Source organism: Lutjanus erythropterus, chromosome 17, assembly GCF_056507025.1.
Source record: "Lutjanus erythropterus isolate fLutEry1 chromosome 17, fLutEry1.hap2, whole genome shotgun sequence".
Classification (NCBI taxonomy): Eukaryota; Metazoa; Chordata; class Actinopteri; order Lutjaniformes; family Lutjanidae; genus Lutjanus; species Lutjanus erythropterus.
In genome coordinates, this window is record NC_139333.1 from 26,217,862 (window position 1) to 26,238,071 (window position 20,210).

Here is a 20,210-nt window from a genome sequence, read left to right on the forward strand (position 1 = left end):
TTTTATCTTGTTGCGTCTTCTTCGTCTCGTTATGTCGTCTTTGTCTTGTTACATCTTTTATGTTATTTTCATCTTGTGCCATTCTTTTCTTCTTGGTACGTCTTTTTCATCTTGTTGTCATTTGTCTTTTACAATATTTTTCTCCTTGTTATGTCTTTTACACTGGTTTTGGTCTTGTTACATTTTTTGTATTGTTAGATCGTTATGTATTTTCCTTCTTGATATGTCTTGTCCGTCTCATCACATCTTTTGTCGTTACATCTTCTTTGTCTTGTTATGTCTTTTCCCTCTTGTTATGTCTTTTACATCATTTTTCCTTATTGTTATGTCTTTTATGTCATTTTTCTTCTTGTGTCTTTTTTGTTACGTTACATAATTTTTAGTCTTGTTACGTCTTTTTCATCTTGGTACGCCCGGTGTGCTTGACATGCATTGATGCGCAATGATGCAAATTAAAAATAATTATAATAACAATTCCCCTCAAATGCATTAAAACTAAATTGACAAGCTTAGTTTTTAAAATGTAAGGAGTAGAAAGATCTTTGTGTTCAAATGTAGGGAGTAAAAGTAGAATACTCAAGTAAAGATATCTGAAAAAATCCAATCAAGTATTATTATTTGTACTTAGTTACTTCCCACCTCTGCTTTTGAGAGTAAAACTTAAAACTTTGCAGCCATGTAGAGACCTGAAATCTAAAATCTTTGGTACATAAAAACTAAAATAACCTCGCTTCTGAAAGGAGCAGCAGCCTCTTTGTGCTGAGCCTGCTGGTTCTGAAGAGTGTTCTCTGTGTTTCCATTGAAAGCTGAGCTCTATTGATCACACTTAACACACACACAGACACACACACACACTCGGTCCTGGTTTAATTAGCTGGGCTACTTGTGGTCCCGGGGCTGCAGAGCTCAGACTCCCCGCAGGGCCTGATAAGACCAAGGGTGTATTAAAGCATTAAAGAAAGAGACACAGAGACGGACAGAGAAAGAGAAAGAAAGCGACTGACTGGTTTTCAGCTAATCCTCCAAAGCTTGAGGATTGTCAGATTCCTCATTTCACAGACTAAATGTCATCTCTTTCTCTTTTTTTCTTTCACTCAGCTGCATAAAAACCCTGAAGGCAGGTACTGCAGCCAAAGAGTGATACTGCACTCGTTCTGTCCACCTCATAGTGAAACTGAGCGTCTCGCTGAGGTCACTCCTCACATGAAACTTGTGTAATCAGCGGGGAATTCTCTCACTCTTGCTTCACACGTCCGACCCTGTCAAAATGCGGTCGTGCAGAAACTTTTTACGCGCCTCAGAGTGGCCTCATCTAGACAGAAAACTCAAAGCTAAACGCGTTGGTTCAGCTGTCAGTTAGGATCCGCCCTGAACGGAGCTGTAAGGACACCGCAGAGGTGGAGGGGACTGCTGATTGATTCAGAGGCAGACTGACATGATTGTGTCTGTGCTCACTGGGAGGTTTGTGATGAACGTGTTTCCTCTGACTCACAGACAGACGATTGTAGGAGAAGTTTTTCCTCACTGTTCTGGTTTGTTCAGTGTTTTAAAAGCATATTGAACACATGTTTGTAGCTCATATAGATGTGGTTGAATTATTGTACTCAGTATCAGTCCTAAACAGACTACATTAGCAACAGGATAATGTCTCTCTGTCTGTCTCCTGTCCTCTGTCTATCTTTGTAGCAATGCTAACGACAGTGGCAATGGTGGCCTATTGGTCAGTCGGTCCACAACTTTGGTCCAGACTGAAACATTTAAACAAACCCTCTCTAACTTCTCACAAACCCAAAACTGCAGCTACATGTGGTGAAAATGTAACCCCAGCTGAGGGTGAAAGGTCGTACCCGTCCTTCTTATAAAACTCCAGCATCATGTTGTCTGTGGCGACGCTGAGCGGCCGTCGACTCTGGTCGTTCTGCCTCCGATCGAGCTGATCCATGTCCGGAGACGGCATCGAGCTGTAGTTGGCATTGTGGTTGGTGTGGACGGGGCTCCCGTAGTTCCCTGTGACGTTGAACTCGATTTCTAAGAAAGAGGAAAAGGACGAGATGCAAAAAGAATTTAGTATTTTATTTTATTAGAGACAAAAATAAAACATCTATTTCCTCTTGTTTAATCCCTCCTCACCGCCAGGGAAGAACCAGTCGGCGTGCTGGATGATGGGTTCGATGATGCCGACGATCTGCAGGGAAACTGTGGTCATCATCTCTGTGATGTTCCTGAGAGACGAGAGGAGACAGAGACGTTTTCATGGTCGACGATCATAAGAATTTACACTCGGGCGGTGATTAACACATTTTCATGATATTAGAGAAGCATTAAATGCAGAAAATTAAAACCATTTGGGCTATTAAAATACTAATTAAAAGTTAGAGAGGGATAAAGAGTTGGTAAGATTTATAAAGAGATAGACGGGAGGTGTCCTTCACCATTTACAAACTGCTTACTCATCATCATCATGATTATACTGCCTGATAAAAAAAAGTCTCCTGGACATGTGGAGGATCTTTGTGCCTGCTGGCCGTTTACTTATAAGTGCTTTGAGCTCTAAACAGCATCATGAATATCAACAGTTCAGATTATTCAGCTGTCTGCAACATCGATCGAGTTACTCCACGAAAAAGAGATTATTTACACATTAAATTACCAACATATAATAAAACCAACTCCTAGGTTACTCCTACAGGTAACAATAAGATTTAAGAAAATATACTGTGTATTCCTCCCTAAAATGATGCAGGGTCAGTCAGCACAAACTCAACCAAACTTTGTGTGAACCCTCATAACTCATTTTAGTGGACATGCAAGAGTTTCCAAAGATGCTAAATATGTCAGGTTGAATTTGGGTGAAATGAGTATCAAATGGTGCAGGAGACATCTAGTATTTCCATTTAATCAAATTGTGTGTCTTGAGTTTGCATATTTCACACAGTGTAAACATCGTGTAGCTTCAATCAAGAACTCCGACAAGCAGAATATACAGACAGACAGAGTGGAATAAGACTTTAGAGCCACTTAAGGGGGAATAAACTGGATGTTAGAGGAGTTTATCAAATCATGCTCCTGTCTACAGTGGTATAAAGAGGTTTAGTATTTTATAAAAGTTTGAAGGCTGAATACTTTTTTAAAACATCTGGTCTTTGCAGTTCTTACAATACTCAAACAGAAGTAAATAGTGGGTTTGTTAGGGAATATTTTCAGCCGTGGATTAATCCATTTTTGGTGCTCTAGTGAGTATTTGGTGCAGCAGGACGGTGGATGTGGGATCGAGTCGTGTGTGTCTTGGTGGTGATGAAGGACTGGCTCAATGATGTGCTTTAAACCACGAAGCTCTACCGATATCACAGAGGAATAAGATACTATATGATATAATATTAATTGATAATTAATAGTTTTAGTCTCTTCATGGGACATGTTGTTACTAAGTGAAATAGAGAATATCACCAGCCCTATGCCTCAAATACCACATGTGCACATCTCACTTAAATTTGCATTCTATATTGTTAAATTTTGTTAATACTGTTACATAAAAGTCAGTAAACTAGTGTAACTGTGTATCTCTGCCGTCTCACCCTTCGTTGTTCATCCACAGCAGGTTCGGTCCGAGGACGATAGCGATGTTTCCAGGCGTCATCTTGTTCACATCCTGGTATTCAGTCAGTTTGGAGAGGAATTTGATCAAATACCTGTTAACACAGATACAGGAAGTAGCTCAGTCTATGAAAACATTACTCATAAGGAGGTTATGTTTTGGTTTGGAAGACGGCTGCAGCATCGTTTGAGGAAGAACCCATCAATGCACAAGGACCGATACACAATTTTTTTGACTTTTGTTAATATTGTAAGATAGAACAACTGTAACACCGATGTCTTTAGCAAACACTGCGGGTATAGAGTAGCGAGTATTGACTGTAGTAATAGTGTAGTATAGTAAAAAACGTAACTAGACAAAAAAGATGTAACAAGATGAAAAAGACGTAACTAGACCAAAAAAAAAAAAAAAACCACTGTAAAATACATAACTAGACACTGCCTCCCTCACTGCCAAACTCCATTAACATTTTATTCAATTCAACTTTTATAAACATCAAAGCCCTCTACAATTTTATTTTTGATTTCTTACAATTTACTAATTCAGATACTTACTAATTCAGCAAACATTCAGCATTAATTTGAACCCAATTAACATGAAAAAAGTGAGCAAAAACAGTCATTCTGGTCCAGAATTAAAATTTCACAAAAGGACAGTGCAGCTGTAGCATAGCGAGTGTTTCAACTCTGCATGTTTCTTTAATCACTGATGACATATCCTGGTGATTTTATAATTTATTACAGTAAATATATTACAAATGTATCCTTTAACAATTAAACCTTCTTTTGCAGATTGTCTTATATATATTATATATCTTATATATATTGCATGATCCGTGATTGTTTTGGAAATATATTTAGATGTGTGTAGTGGTTGCACTTGCAGATTATAGGCCTCATAGTTTGTGATTGTTTCAGTAATATATGCGCGTCAAATGAGACATGTAAAATGAGAAATGTGGGAAATAGTGAGCTGTACTCGTAAATCCAGGTCAGGTTTCCCACCCTGAGTTTATTCCCAACAACAGACCCACAGTAAAGTGAATGCAGTGTTACAGTTGTGGTTAGTAAGAGCAGTATACTGACCGAAGCTTATTATTACAGCAGACTATTGTTACGATCTCTCAGACTCCTCATGGGGGCTGTGAGATGAAAAGTGGGCCAGTGTGTTTGTGTGTGAGCTGAATGACTCATCCCGAGCTGAACTACAGCTGAATGAACATCAGGCAGCTCATTCCAGCGAGCAGCCATCATCTGGACAGGTCTGACAGGTCCCCTCAGAGGAGCTCCGTCTAAAAATACGCCCTATTTGTGCGATTCGATGATGACACTGACAACTGCTGCAGTGTCTCGCTCTTTCAATCCTTTCCTCTCTTCCTCATCCTGCCGCTCCTCTTTTTTTTTTTGTCTCTTTTGATGGTGAGACGAGCCCTCTAGCAAATATCCATGACTTGTCTTAATCCAGCGGCAAATAGAGCAACGCGTCAGCTGTTTGACACTGAGGTCAGGGTTTTTGTTTTCTGGCAGGTGTGGGAGAAACCTCCTGATTCGAGGGAACAAACTGAGAGATGAAAGGTTTCACCGAAGAGCGAAGAGGAAGGAGGAGGGAATCAAAGCTTGATATGACTCAAGCTTTGATTTTTTAATATTTATCTGGATCAACAAGTGCTTCTTATTCAGCTGGATCACAACTTCTCAACACTTCAACTCCCTAAATTAAGAATTAATGCAGAAAAGAAAGAAATCAATCTGAAGGAAAGGCTAAAATCTACGGTTTATAAATCCTACTAGTGGCCACTGCAAGTATATAACAATTAGGTGGTTAAGGTGTAAAACTGTATTAGATGGAACCCTATTGATGCAATAATGTCAATGCAATAAGGTTATTTTATTCATCCACTACTTTCTACTCTCACTACTCTTTATTAGCCATCTACACACACACACACACACACACACACACACACACACACACAATCTCCCCACCTTCTGTTTTCTTATTCTAGGGTTCTGTTTTATTACCTTTGTTACTTTATGGCTTTGGTTTCTTTTAACTTTTTTTTTTACAGCTGGAATAATTGTGCCAAGCAAAAAAAGGCTAATTCCAGTGTTAGATGCTGAAATCAAAACACAATATCAGTAAAATAAAACAACAAATAAAAAAAACAACGTAATGAGACAAAAAAGATGCAACAAGACAAAAAAAACAGAAAAGACATTGAAAAAAGACATAAGACGAAAAACAAAATAATGAGACATAAATTCGTAACTAAACAAAAAATGGTGTAAAAGAAGTAACAATACAGAAAAAAAATGTAGACAAACAAAAAATGACACAAAAGAACAAGACAAGATGAAAAACTAACAAGATAAAAGAGACGCAACAACACTAAAAACTACGTAAGGGACATAACAAGATGAGAGAGGAAGACTGAACCTTGAAGGAATGGTGAGGTTCAATTAACTTTACACAGAAACAAGAAGAAGAAAAGTTCTCTGGAGAACGATTTTTTACTTTTATACTTTCAGTACATTTCAGAGCCTTCACTGTTGAATTTCTACTTCTGCTTCTACCAGAGTATTTTCTACTTGACAGAATTTAGACGTGTATCTAAAGTCTGACTGATCTGGCTGAGTCCATGTTGGCCCGGATAAATGAAGCCACATATGAATAAACAGTGAAACATGGAAACAGTGACTCACTTAAAGTTGTTGTTGTTGGCTGGGGGAAGTTTCTCACAGGCATTGAGGAGAGCCTGCAGTCTCTTGTCTTGATCTTGAATGCTGCAGGACGACAAAACAGAAATGATTAAAAGAACGCAGAGGCTGAACACGTACAAATCTATAGATCCAAAGAAACGCACACCATCACCACCGATCTAATAAGAACAACACTGTGATGCAGAGAGGATACAGACTTGGAGGCTTGGATCCAGTCGTTGTAGAGCTCGTATGTCATTAAAGGCTCAGGAAGCTCCCGCAGGTACGACTTCAAAGCACCTGCACAGAACAAAATAACAAGATACATGCATGTATATATGCATTTATTTATGCACATACAGTGAATACACAATGTGCTGTCAGTGTGGTTACACTGAGTCAACCAATCTCCATGAGTTCTACCAATCATAGCAGTCCCTGTCATACATGTCTCAATAAACCGACTCATGGTTTTATTATTTACTTTTTTTGTATTTATATCTTTCATTTTGTCATGGGTACTGAAAATAACGCAAGATTTGTCATTGCTATTGGCAGTCATCATTTTTTAATAATTTTGTGCTCGCTGTTTCGACTGAGTTTGAGCTCCAAAAAGATTTTGCTTCTTTGTAGAACACCCTGCAGGCGCACTTCTTCATCTACAAATAAAGAATATTGTCTCTGAATTTTTGTAATCATGAACCTTTTTGGTGAGATTACTTAAAAGTACAGAAGGTGCTTTTGTTCTCCGTGGAACAAATTTCCTTTCCATTTTAATAAATTAGATGGTCTCCACTTGTGTTTTGTAAAAATTAACCTGATGAAGATCATTGTACCGAAATGTTGTTAAGAACTCTTGGTGCAGAAGGCAGTGTACGTTTTTGCTTTTTAATGAATCGTTTAAAAAATATTGCAAATTGTTTTTGGCAATTTTTCTTGGATTTCTCTTGAATTTGATTGCAAAAAAAAACAAACAACATGCATCACAATTTTTTTTAGAAAAGCTGCAGGTACAATCAGGTAATTTAGGCTGCAACAATCCCCCAAAACACCTTTAAATCCAGGAAGGTCTGACAAAAGGTTGTTTATTACGTAGCCTATGCTGCTTTTAAAAGAAAAATTGACGCACTACAACGGAACTTGTTAGAGTATTCAGATTACTTTTTTGTTGTACCAAATCAAAAAGATAACAGAATAATAAGACAAAGAATGAAAGAAAGAACTGTGACCTGATTGGCACTTCAGCGTCTCAACACTGAGTCATTTCAGTGGAACACATCATGTTTGATTCATGCCTCTGGCTTTTGTTGTGGAGGTAATTTCACATCGCTGTGCGAAGAGCAAACCACTGCAGATGTACTCAGTAGACTGGTGCAGGTATGAATTAATTCTGGATAAGCCTGTCAGGTCTGGATCTATATGTGACTGAGTGTAATTTCCTGCAGCTTATTGAACTGTTTGATATCGGATTATATGTCTGTCTCATTTACCAGTCACCAAACACACAGCGCATCACAACTTCTCTAACGATCAAAATCCCACGGAGACAAAACAGCCAATCACTGCGCAGCAAGATCGAGAAAACACACCAACATCAACTGCATCATTGAAACAAGAGTCTGCTTCCCAGGGTGCAGAGAACAACTCCTGCTTTGAGCCAAAATGTGTCTAAATACTACAAATATTTTCAAATGTTCAGCTGTAAAAACCAACCCAACACTTCAGGAGGTTTACTTTGTGTTTAGTTTTCAGATTTTCAGTTTAATTATTTCAAATACAGACACACACACTGCTGCGTGTGCTAATCTCCCCTTGTAATCCGTCCACTCTGCTGTGGCTGCGATGTTTTCCTCTTTCCTCGTCTGAAGTCTTTCATCATGCACGCGCTCACATGAAAAAAGCCAATTAGAGACCCAGTTAAGTGGATACCGAGAGCACCGTGTTAGCTACAGCTAACGTTAGCCACACAGTGATGTCAAGACATAACGTGAAGTGATCTGGAGTGGATTTTATTGATGCAACCAACCAACATTCAAGTGCTTATAAAAAAGAATGAATGAAGCTCAAACAAAATGTTTTCCTGTGTCTGAAACTAGAGGACCTGTTCTTTCTTTTGATATATTCCATGTTAAGATATTCACAGAACTGAATATTCTGTGGGTGTTGAAAAATCTGTGAATTTTGTCAAAAATGCTGGCGCTGCCTGGCAACTTTAAAAAACAAAAAACAAACAAACAAAAAAACGCTGGCAGTGAAAGAGGTTATGGACAACTTTAAGTAAGCATCATGTTGTCCAACCACTAACACTGCTTACCTTCTTACCAACAGCTAACAAGATACAACCAACACATTTATTAAGAAAATTTAATTATTCTTTGCGTGACAATTTCATTAAATTGTAGTTTTTCTGTGCACATTCAGAGATGACACAAACATAACTCCACGCAGACCCACCTACTCTGATATGAGCAGCACTTTAAGATAAACATAAAACTATTTCCAAACAGTGTTGGTTCGGATCTGGTGGGCGGGGGTGTAATTTTCCAGTGCTGACGAGGAAGGCGACGGCTGACTGAGCTTCTCTCTGACTCGTCTTCTTCTCTCTCTGGTCTGCTGCGTTCATTTCCCCCGGGGATGTGTGGGATGGATGACAAACAACACAGTCAGGGCATCCCTCGCTCACAGACGGCTTGGAGGCTGCTGTCGTTCTGTCTGACTGTGTTCACCAACACGTCTGCTTCGTCTGTGTGTTTACAGGCATGTTGTCAGCGGCTGCCGCTAAATAAACAATTCTGGAATTATGTTGAAACGACACTCCAGTTTGCTGTTTTTACTGAGAAAAGCCTGCCGCTGCTGCTACGTTTGACTGAGGCTGATGGGAGATGCACACGCCCACCCCTCCATCAGGACCACCACAGATTAGATTTGCTGTTGGAGCTCACCCAGTTTAATATGGGATCATTAGAGAGGGAGACGGCCTCGACCAGGATTCATCTCTTTCTCCACATGCTCCAGTGAGCACAGCTGATTGACTGACTTTTTTTTGGAGGGATATTTAATAAAAGAACATATTGTTCCTGATGGGTGAAAACATTGTGTCTCCAGTTTTTGTGGTTTTCATGTTGAAAAAGGACCTTTTGCTCCAAGCTTTTCAAATTAGTTTGACTTGATTTCAAAATGCAAACATTTGCAAAAGACAAACCTGAGGCACTCACATGTAGAGGAGCAGGAGAATGTCAATAAAAAGCCTTTACAAGCAACAGTGGTGGACTGTCTGAGAGGATGGGGCGAAAAAACTAAAAAGGGCATCCTACAGGGCACCTTTTCCCAGTTTTCTCCACTGGAAGGGCACCCTAGAGAACAGTATTTCTGTTTGGAAAGTCTAGGATACCCTTCCAAAGGACAAAACAGGAAAAAGTGTCCTCTGGGGTGCCTTTCTAGTGGACAAAGTGGGAAAAGTGTGCTCTAGGGCAAAATAAATGCTGTATGCTCGCTGAGCAGCAGTGAAAGCCAAGCAGTGACGTTGTCTGCCTGGCAGTAAATGTACAGTTCCGGTCTGAGTTTGTCAATGTTTTAAGACTAAAGCAGAGCTCCTGAGTGCATTCAAGTTGAGCAATTTTACACAAATACCACTATAATGTGGAGAAATAGGTATGAAGATATGAAAAAACAGACACTGACCGAGCCTTCAATACACCAAAAAGGTGGTGTCACGGTTACAAGTTCTCTAGTTGAATCTAATCTGTTCTAAATTATGAAAATATTCTAGTTCTGTTTGAAGGTACCTGGGGGCTTCTTCACTGACGAATCCCAAATGACTAATTTAAAAATGCATTGTTCTCAAGCTAAAAATATCTTCCATACCTCCTGAAAAGTTGTTGTTTTGAAGATATAAGACAGCAGCTATGCAGCAGTCAGCTCTGGTACAGACAAGCACCACAATCAAGAAAAAAAAGATCAATAACAGCACCATGAAAGCTTGAAAGCTTTTCTTTCTTTTGTAGTCGATCACAGTTCTGATTTAAAAGCAAATCAGTGACAGCAACAAAAAGAAAACAGATCTCTGTTTGGTGCAGCGTCTGCAGAAGATGAAGAATCTGTCTGACACTAATACCAGTTATATTTGGAATTTATCACTCAATGTTTTTGGGATAGTTTATTGAATGTCTCTAATAAAAGAGAAAAACAGCAGAGACGCAAAAACGTTTTGCTTTTCTTGTAGCTGGTTCTCCTGTAGAAGAACTGAACTAATCAAGTCTACAGTAATCCTTTAACTCTCATGTGTGGCCCTCACATAAGGCGTTTAAATTATTCACTGCTGAGGTTTACAAATGACTGCAGAATCAGTCATATGTGCGGGAGAAATAAACACAAACAGTAAACAGGGATTAATAATATTCGGGAACCAGCGGATCAGTGGCAGCTTAATTATTCTGTTCATTCCCAAAACCAATTCCCCCCCGTGTGGAAGTGAAGGTGGCGGGGCAGACATGGAGGGAGGGAGTGTGCCAGAAATGTACAGAAATTACATTCCTAATGAGCAACGGGTGCCAACTTGTTAATCTACCCCTGAAAGGCAAGTTTCCCCAGTCTGGATGATGGCAATCAGTTGTCATGGCAACAGATTAGGTGCAACTCAGAGCAGGCTTGGTGAGTAGGATTACATGTACTGGGATTACATAATTAGGTCGCAAAAGGAGTTAATTGTATTCCATTCCAGTTACAAATAAAGACTAAATAAAGAACGATACACGAACAATTTGAGTCTCACACCACTCTGGCCTGAAACCATATGTCTTTAAATCAGAAAAGAGGAACAACATCACAGTGCAGTGACAGTTCTGCAGTCCAAGACTGGACATCTAATTTAAAATAACATTTACAGATCAAACCAACTGACTAACGTTAGTTACACAGAACAACCATTTACGCTAGCTAAACAGACCTACTGCTAACGTTAGTTACACAGAACAGCAAATAATCTTATTAAAAACACAACTGCTAATATTAGCTACACAGAAATCCAGTTAGCTAAGTATGAACTAACCTGGCAATACTACTGTTGCACTGAAACATATTTTTTGAGTGTAGGTGTTGATACTGGAGACCATGACTGAGAACATTTATAAAGTAACCCTCTCAACCCTGGCCTGGAACAGGTGGGGGTGGGTGTCCCGGTGTGTGGCGGTGTTGTAGTAGACAGCTCACCTGCGATGGCGTGTGGGTCTGCAGAGTACTCCTGAACATCTAACACCCCGCAGTCCAAAGACGCCTTCAGCTTCTTCAGTTTGGAGGCCGAAGGAGCGACTCTGAACAAACCCTGAGACACGAAACATGACAACATGTTAAAATGACATTTTAGTTTCAGGTTTCTGTTCTTTTTTGCAACAAGGGTTTCTGTTGATGGATATTACATTTAACTCGACTGCTAATGAATGAAAAACAGACATCTGGTATCAAGATGATCAATTTGTGTTTCCTCTAAAAGCATGAATCAAATATTTTCAACCTTTCTCTGCAACAAAATCCCAAAACATTCTCCATAATGTTTAACAAACTAATTATATCTGATGAAGTTATTCACAATGATGCATGTCTTTTTCTTTTAATCTCATAAAGATTTATTGATGGAAAACATTTACTGTACCCTCGATATGTCTCCATTAAACAATCGTTAAATGTAATTAAAGCTGCACCGTTTCCAGTGAACGGCTCACTGGCCTGATAACAACAAAACAGGTCATTTCTTAACATCACAAATTAATTGAACAGTTTATTTGTTTCAGGCTTTAGCTAAATTGCTTTGAGGAAACCAAACTGCAGCTTGGACCTCATTAGATATAATTTCCCTTCAGTAATTAAGAGCGTCTTCATCTCTGTGGCGACTTCTGCAACACGTCTAACCAGTGTATGTGTTTACTGTTTGTTTGTTTGTGTGTGTGTGATGTGCAGACAGATGTTTGTTGTGCAGTCTGACCTCCTCCTGCATGCCACATTCCAGCAGCATGGTGACACAGGCCTCGATGGGAAAGGCAATATCTCTCCCGCTGAGCGCTAAGTGCTCCTCTAATGGTTTCCCGTAGCACGGCTTCTCCACCCAGGTCTCTGTCAAACACACAAACACACACGCACACACACGAACGAACACACACACACACACACACACACATGCACACGCACACACAAAATTCAGCAGCAGCTCCACTTTTAAGAATTTTCTCTCAGGCTGCACAAAGTCACTAAAACAAATAGGAAATATATTGTCTGAGTGACCTAAAAGGCCACTGAAACCTATTTTTGTGATGTGGTCCCACATGAACACACAATTGTCAGTCTGGCTCCGTTAGAGGTGATGTCACATATTTCTACCAGCCAATCAGAACTGAACAATAAGAGTCAGAATGTGAAGGTGATGAAAGTTGGTTTTCTTGTGTTACCATGGAAACCATTCATTCAGTTTGATGGCTGCATCCAAAGCACGCTACTCAGAATCAGAATCTTTATTGATCCTCTGGGGAAACTTATTTGCATTACAGTTGCTCCCATTCAAGAACAGAAGTATACATAAGCATATAGAAAACAACAACAACATAGAAAAAATAGATGCTTTCCACAATAAATAAAGGACAAATTTTATTTCTTATTATTTGTGCATCAATCTAATCAACGTCTGCTGCCATTTTTGTGGCAGTTTTTCTGGCACTATTTTTCATGCTTGTACATGAGTGTGGCAATCATAAATGGCCACAACACTAGACCTATATAAACTGAACAAATGACTGATGTGTGCAGCAGTGACGCACGGATTGTACTGCAGATAATCTGCAAACTGAGTGGGTCAGGTCATTAAAATTTTCTGATTAACAGCAAATGTGTTGCAGGGGGGTGGAATAGGGTGAAGCGCATTTACGCACAAGGCACAGTAGCGTAAGTTCATTTTGTTTTGTTTTTTTGCCATTACTGCTATCATATCATTGCATTGTGTATTGTGTAGTATCAATTAGATCAATTATATAGGTCCAATATCAGTATTTTTTTATGGCAAAAGCTGATTTTTGGTTATTAAAAAATTTAAATTCCAACAGAAGGACTCCTAATTGTCTAACAGCTGATCACAAGCACACACTGACAGACATAGACACATTCTCACTGGGACATGAACTGCAGCGGAGTCTGAGCTGAGCTCCGGGTCAGAAGAGTAAAAAGAGTCACATGATGAGCGTGTTGGTCTCAGACTCACCCTGATGAGCTTTGATCTGGGGCAGAACACTTTGAAGCAGCTCTAATGACTTCCTGTGGTACTCTGCCTGGACTTCTATCAGCTGCATGAGACAGAAAGAGACCAGAGAGAGGCTGTGATGGACAGGCAGGGTATCTATTAATTTATTTATTTTATGGTCAGTCTGGAGAGTTGTACTTACTGTCTGGAAGTAGCTTGCATAGTCAATTTCTTTGGCCACAAAACTGTACATATCTGCTGATAACTGATCCTGGTGGGGAATAAAAACAAACAAACACATGTTCAAACAACAAAATGCATGAGCAACAAGGCCTCATACACAAACAGAAAGCATGTTTGAAAGAGCTTTTTTAAAGGTGAATTCTGTGATAGAAAGAAAAGCACAGGTGTAATTAATTACACTAATGATGGCTGCGAGCTCTTGGACTGTCAGCACGTCGGCTCACCGCTGAGTCTTCACTAATGTTATTAGTTACACCTGTGAGTTTCCTGCTACGACGAGCCTGACTGTCTGCTGTGTAAAAGGTCATGAAACTGTTATAAATACTAGAGCTGCAACAATTAATCAATTATGAATCGTTTACTAAATGAATCCCCAATTATTCTGATAAGAGATTGATCAGTTTGGGCTGATTTGGACTTTGTAAGAAAAGTAAAATATTTAATCTGCATTTGTATGTGAAGACTTGGACAAGCAATGTGGAGGCATTTTATGTTTTTTTTTTCTTTTTTTTTTAAGTTTGAAAGCTGATCCCCATTCACTTTTGTTGTTTGGGAGATTCTGCACTTTTTTCTTGTAAAACTCCTGAACTATCCCTTCAAATCCCTACATCTGAATATCTTTAGGTTGTGGACAAAACAAGACGTTTGAGGACGTCATGTCGGGCTTTGGGAAACACTGATCAATACTTTTCACCATTTTCTGACATTTTATGAACCAAACAACTAACTGTTCAATCGAGAAAAAAGCAGACAGATTAATCGATAATGAAAATAACCATTAGTTGCCGCCCAAGACTCCTCATATTCACTTTGAATATTGATTGGTGGGTGGATGTCATGATATTATTGGTTGATACTGGTTAGTTCCAGCTTACATAAGCACATGTAATGTTTTGTTTTGTTTGGATCTAAAAGGGTTAAAAAGGTATACTCATTTTATAGCAACTTCAACCAAATTAATACCCTGAATATAGAAAAATCTGAATGACACTTAATTTACAGCATTATGAAACTAAAATAATGAGTGAAGGTGAGGACTGACTCGACAGATCTCCATGCGGTTGGCTGCCTCCTCCATCTCTTCCCTGAGGTGGTCGGCCTTGGCTCCTGTTGGCTGCAGGTTGCTGGACAGTCCTGAAGACTTGGTGGACTGATAATACCTGCAAACACAACACAACTCTTTCAAAACATTGTCGATATCATGATGGATCTGAGTTCATATAATAAGCGAGAAAGTTGGCATCACTGAGAGATTTTTTTATTTGTGTTCAGCAGCTTTAGATTTTTGTTCCTGTGAGTGATAATCATCGACAACAAAATCTGACAGCTGCTCTGACAAAATGACTCATGTCAAACAAGTAAAACTGATTTTTGAGAAGCTGAAGGATTACTTAAGTCTATATATCCTCAGTCATTCAACCTTTATCTTTGATTCTCTGTTCTCAAACTCTCCTGTTCCCCCTCTGTCTGTCTGTCTGTCTGTCTGTCTGTCTCTCTGTCTGTCTGTCTGTGAGACTTTTCTGTCTGAGCTGTGTGTCTCTGGGTGGAGATAATATGTCGCGCTGCCAGAGGAGCTCAGCACACAGCAGCATGATGGGAAAAACTGTCTCAGATTTGGGTCACTTAAAAAAAAAAAAAAAAAGAAAAACTGAACGAACTGAGTGACTGGACTGCAGTGAGGAAAATCACATTTCTCCGTGTCACTGCTGCTGAAATGACAGTGAATCGGCACAAAGAAAGTGTGGTGATTGTACGTTTCAGCGCTCAGAAAACAGTCTCTGATTGGACAGGAGAAAAAAAAACCTCGCTGACATGATGATTCCAACAATTTAAGGTGACTAAGAGGTTTTTTCACACTTGTTCTGAAGTCTTCGGTTTCAAAATAACAACCTATTCCACAGTGAGAGTTGGCGCACTGACAAAATCACAAAAATAAAGGTCGGAGCATTACATCAAAAAGTCGAGGATGTGGAAAGTTTTGCAGCTTGTAAGCCAGAACTCATTCTCTCCTCTGTAATTACCAGAGCTCTTTACTTAAAGGTGCCCTATGGAGCTGTTACTCACTGAAATGTGAGCTCTAACAAATGTGTTCAATACATTTCCTCCAACATAAAACATCTGCAAAGCTGATTTCAAGTATTTTAAAGAAGCAATATGTTTAAAAAATAGCACTGCAGTCTAAATATCGAGCTGGAGACGCAGACCGTATTTAAATAGGTTGAAATCCTATCTTATATATAATCTATGCTTAAAGCAAGTTGTTTCCTCCTGCCTCATCCTCCCAAAACTCAAGGAAGCTCAGGCAGAATGCAGGAACACTGCAGGAGTGCAAGACGAGTGCAAAATTATAATTTGATAATAACAAATGACGATGAGTCCTATACTCTTTGTTATGCTGAAAACAAAATACACACTCTGGAGTTTGACTTCAGTGACTGTCTTCTGTCTGCTGGACTCCATTAATTTAACAATTAATGAATTAACATCCTGCAATAATTCAAACTGTAATTAATGTGAAACAGGCAAACACAAGTTACAGACACTGCAGCTAGCATTGACAACAGAGAAGACAGTGTTTCAACTTAGCATGTTTCCTTAAGCTATAATGACATATCACGTTCATTTTATGTTTTGTTTTTTGTTTTTTGCAGTAAATATATTGCAGATTTCCACTTTAAGGATAATGCATAAAAAATTACACTCTTAAATGTAACAGGGGAAAACATCAGCAGGAATGGGCAGCTCCAGCTAGTTTTACTAGTGGTCAAACAAATCAACTTAAAAAAGCAATGATCACAACGTCATTAAAGGAGAAAACTAGTTATGAGGAATACAGCCTGAAAAAACTTCTGCTGAAATCGTGGCTCTGTGGACAATGAAGTGGGCCTGTTGGTCAATCCTCCACTTTGTGTCCAGGCTGAAATGTCTCAACAATTACTAAACCGGTTGCTATGAAATTCTGTGTAAACTGTCCTACTGACACCTGAACAAACTCTATGAGCATTTTGGCACGCTAATGTTGCTAATGTTAGCATTTAGCTCAAATGACCGCTGTGCTCATGAATGGTAAATTCTCACAGAGCCATTAGCTTAACTATAAGTCAGTAAGGTTTAAAAACTGGGGCGGGAGAGTTTGAGAGACATTTTCCAGTCAGGAAGGATCTAATAAACAGATTCTATCTATTCTATCTTGTACTGTGTATTTTATTTTTAAAAAGGCACATCCTATCTTATCATTGCATAGTTTATCTTCATCTTTTTTATTATTATTCTATTTCTAGTTGTGTGTTCTATTACTCACTTGTCTTTCTTTCAACTCACTCTGCCTTTTACTTTTTTTTTTTACAATTTTGTGTTTATATATTGTCAACAGTTTCTTGATTTGAATTGCTAAATTGATTCTACACGTGTATGAATATTTAATAATAATAATAATTTTCTGTAAGATGCTTCTTTGTTGAAGTTTTTTTTTGTAGTTTGTGATTTATTACAGTCTGTTTTCAGTCTGTGTTTTTATATGTTCAGTAGTTTCAGAAATGTTTTGCTATAAGTAGGTAATATGTACTGTGTTACGTCATGCCAATAAAGCAATTTGAAATGAACTGTTTTTAAGAAAATGCTGCGTATTACGCCTTTAAATATGTGCACAGTATGATGGGATATGATCTAAAAGGGTTATCTTGACGTAAACTCTCCTTCCATCAGCAGGAGTTGAGCCCTGAGTCTAATTTTGTCATCCTGCATCCAACTTCCAGAAGCTGAAATAATAAGCATCACTGTGAAACCTCAAATCAGCGTTTACATGCAGACGTGTGTCAGCAAACGCTGACAGACGCATCTAATCTCTGCGTCTCAGGTACCTTTTGTATTAAACTCCTTCACACTGTTAAGAAAATGTTGGGAAACGTCAATTTAGCAGCAAGAGTTCATCCTTTGTGCAACGTGGCTGAGCATGAATCAGTGAGCGGTCTGTGGTATTTGAACCCCGGGAGGCTGTGAAGATTGAGTTTTACAGCATGATGTGCTGCAGACTCAGTGCAAACGCTGATACTAAAGAATTCTGCTGCGTGTTTCCAATTAAACCTTTCTACTGATAAATTCTTACTCTTAATTTCAATATAGTTATCAAAAAAGGAAAAAACTTATATTAAAGTCCTGCGGGAGCATTACGTTATATATCATGTTTAGAGTTAAATATTTCTTCCCCTTTTATTGCCTCTAATATTTCTACTGTTTTGGTTTCCTGATTGCTTTTTATTTATTCATACTCAGTTTTTGTAATGTGGAGTATCTGGAGAGTTTCTCATATATTTGGACCTGGAGAACAACAGCTCTAAACTACAAAATTTCATATATTTGTGCTGTTTCTTCTTGTTGTTGTCTCAGATATGTCAAAACATCAATTTATCAAAAACCTTTTGAACAAAAAAATTAATCATCTTTATACTGACGCTTTGGAAATTACATCAAATATCTATTTTAAAATTAGTCTTTAAGCCTCAAGAATATCAGCACAGAGGATTTATTTTACCCTAACCAGGTCATGTTTGTCCCTAAAGGTGAGCAGATCTTAACAACAGATTCATTTGTACATCTCACATAATAAAGAAACAAGGCGCACAAATCTCACAAGAGTTTCACGGTTGCTGTGTGACCAAATGTTGATTGTGTTACTGAACTATTAAAAAAAGATCTACAACTAATGCATTCAATTTAAACAGAGTTTTATGTTTTAAATTCTCTAAATAATACAATACCAGATAGATATTTTCATGAAGACTTTTAATAAGTTTAATATATTTGTAGACAGCGTTCCATCTGTTCTTTTTCATAATTCTTTATTTAATTATGTTCTGGCCTGCTGGACGCAAATGTGCTGTTGCAGTCTGGAACATGAGCTGCTCCATTACTTAATAGAAAAAGTACAGCATCAAATTCTATGTACGACTCACAAATGAAACGCTGTAAGTCATAAATGCTGCAAGACTGGGACAAATCAGTATTCTGCCCTGTCTCGACAGAAACCTCAGTTGTGTCTTCAGCATTTGAATCCCATACCAGCTGTCCCTTAAAATATCCAACCATTTTTCTTTTCAGACCTTGAATGTGACACAACTAAGTGTTGCTTCAGTTAAAGATATTCACACAACAACCCAGGCTCGAAGGAGTTTCTAGTTTTTACTTTTTGGAGTATTGTGCATTGAAGCATTTTGTGAAATGTGCAAAAATGTATCATCTTTTCCTTCTTCCTCTTCTTCTACTGCTTCAAATTTCTGTCAACTTTGTGATGTACAACCAATCATAATGTGTAATGTAATCTGTGACTGCAGGACCCCAAGCCGATCTGCAGGCACTTGTGCCTATAGTTCATCAAAAATGTGTCTAAAAATCAAGATGTTATGTGCAATAGTGTTGTGTCTGTGCTCTGTGCTGCACCTCTCCTCCCATAATGCTGCTGCAGCAGGTGATTGGCAGCAGGTGTGTTCAGGTGTGCTCAATCAGTAATCAGGGTGGTTCAAAAGCAAGCAGTGTGCAGCAGAACAGGGCCAAAGGCAAAGGTCAGTCCGTGTGTATGTGTTGTAGTCCTGTGGTGACAGGCTGTTTGTGGCTTGCAGAATGCTAGCATTTGGGCCAGGTTTGGCCAATTTGGTGTGTTCTTTGTCTTTTATGTTTTGCTAGCCTCCCTGGGGCAGTGACATTAGTTATCAACTCATGTTTTGCTAGCTTCCATCGCTAGCAGGAACACTAGCTAACTGTATCATCCCATATGTTTTGCTAGCTTCCATGGCTAATAAACACTAGCACATAAAAACACTAGCTGTCTCTAGTTAAGTATTTTAGGTCAACATTTCTTGCTGTCATTAAATGTTTGCATAACTTAATTTTATGCTAACTTATCTTGACCTTAATTTATTAATAAAAACAACCTTTGTACATTAGCCTAAGTATCCCTTTCTTCCCTTTTCCCTGGATTACTTTAAATTATTGTTACACCTCGCCCAAACTTTAGGCTCGTAACAAAGATAAGTTATTTTCTGCATTTTTGCATTTTCACAGGTAGCTGTTAGATGAAGAGCTGCAGGCGACAGGCTGCACACCTTCAAGTTCTCAGCCAGGTAACTCATTTCTTTAACTGTAACAGCTGTTTGCAGAATACAGGTGTCACGTCCACAATACTGGTACAACAGTATAATCGTGTCAAAACTGGATAAAGTTGATTTAATATTTCCTGCCAATCTGGACTCCTTTCTGCAGATACGTTCGAACCATCACTCCTATACAATTTCAAGTTAAATATCAAGTTATCATTATGGATTTTTCATGTTTTTAGTAGTCTGCTCAGACCGATACAGGCTAATAAAGACTTTCATGAGAAAGTGAACATATTATACAGTCACAGCCTTAATTAAGTCTTAAGGAAAAAGAATCAAATCAGCCAAAACTGGCATTAAGT

General features: G+C 38.7%; 1 protein-coding gene across 4 annotated transcripts in view; it reads right to left on the reverse strand.

The window, feature by feature from the left end:
* LOC146312328 (rho GTPase-activating protein 44-like) overlaps window positions 1-20,210 on the reverse strand; it is a 102,414-nt gene that overhangs the window by 12,461 nt on the left and 69,743 nt on the right. For all 4 annotated transcript variants that reach the window (XM_084741690.1, XM_084741691.1, XM_084741689.1 and 1 more), the window contains exons 7-16: window positions 14,799-14,916; window positions 13,716-13,784; window positions 13,535-13,616; window positions 12,272-12,399; window positions 11,503-11,614; window positions 6,513-6,594; window positions 6,298-6,378; window positions 3,576-3,689; window positions 2,131-2,222; window positions 1,848-2,028 (exon numbers count right to left, since the gene is read on the reverse strand). In XM_084741690.1, the coding sequence (XP_084597816.1) occupies window positions 1,848-2,028; window positions 2,131-2,222; window positions 3,576-3,689; window positions 6,298-6,378; window positions 6,513-6,594; window positions 11,503-11,614; window positions 12,272-12,399; window positions 13,535-13,616; window positions 13,716-13,784; window positions 14,799-14,916 (1,059 nt within the window). The remainder of the gene's footprint in view (window positions 1-1,847; window positions 2,029-2,130; window positions 2,223-3,575; window positions 3,690-6,297; window positions 6,379-6,512; window positions 6,595-11,502; window positions 11,615-12,271; window positions 12,400-13,534; window positions 13,617-13,715; window positions 13,785-14,798; window positions 14,917-20,210) is intronic.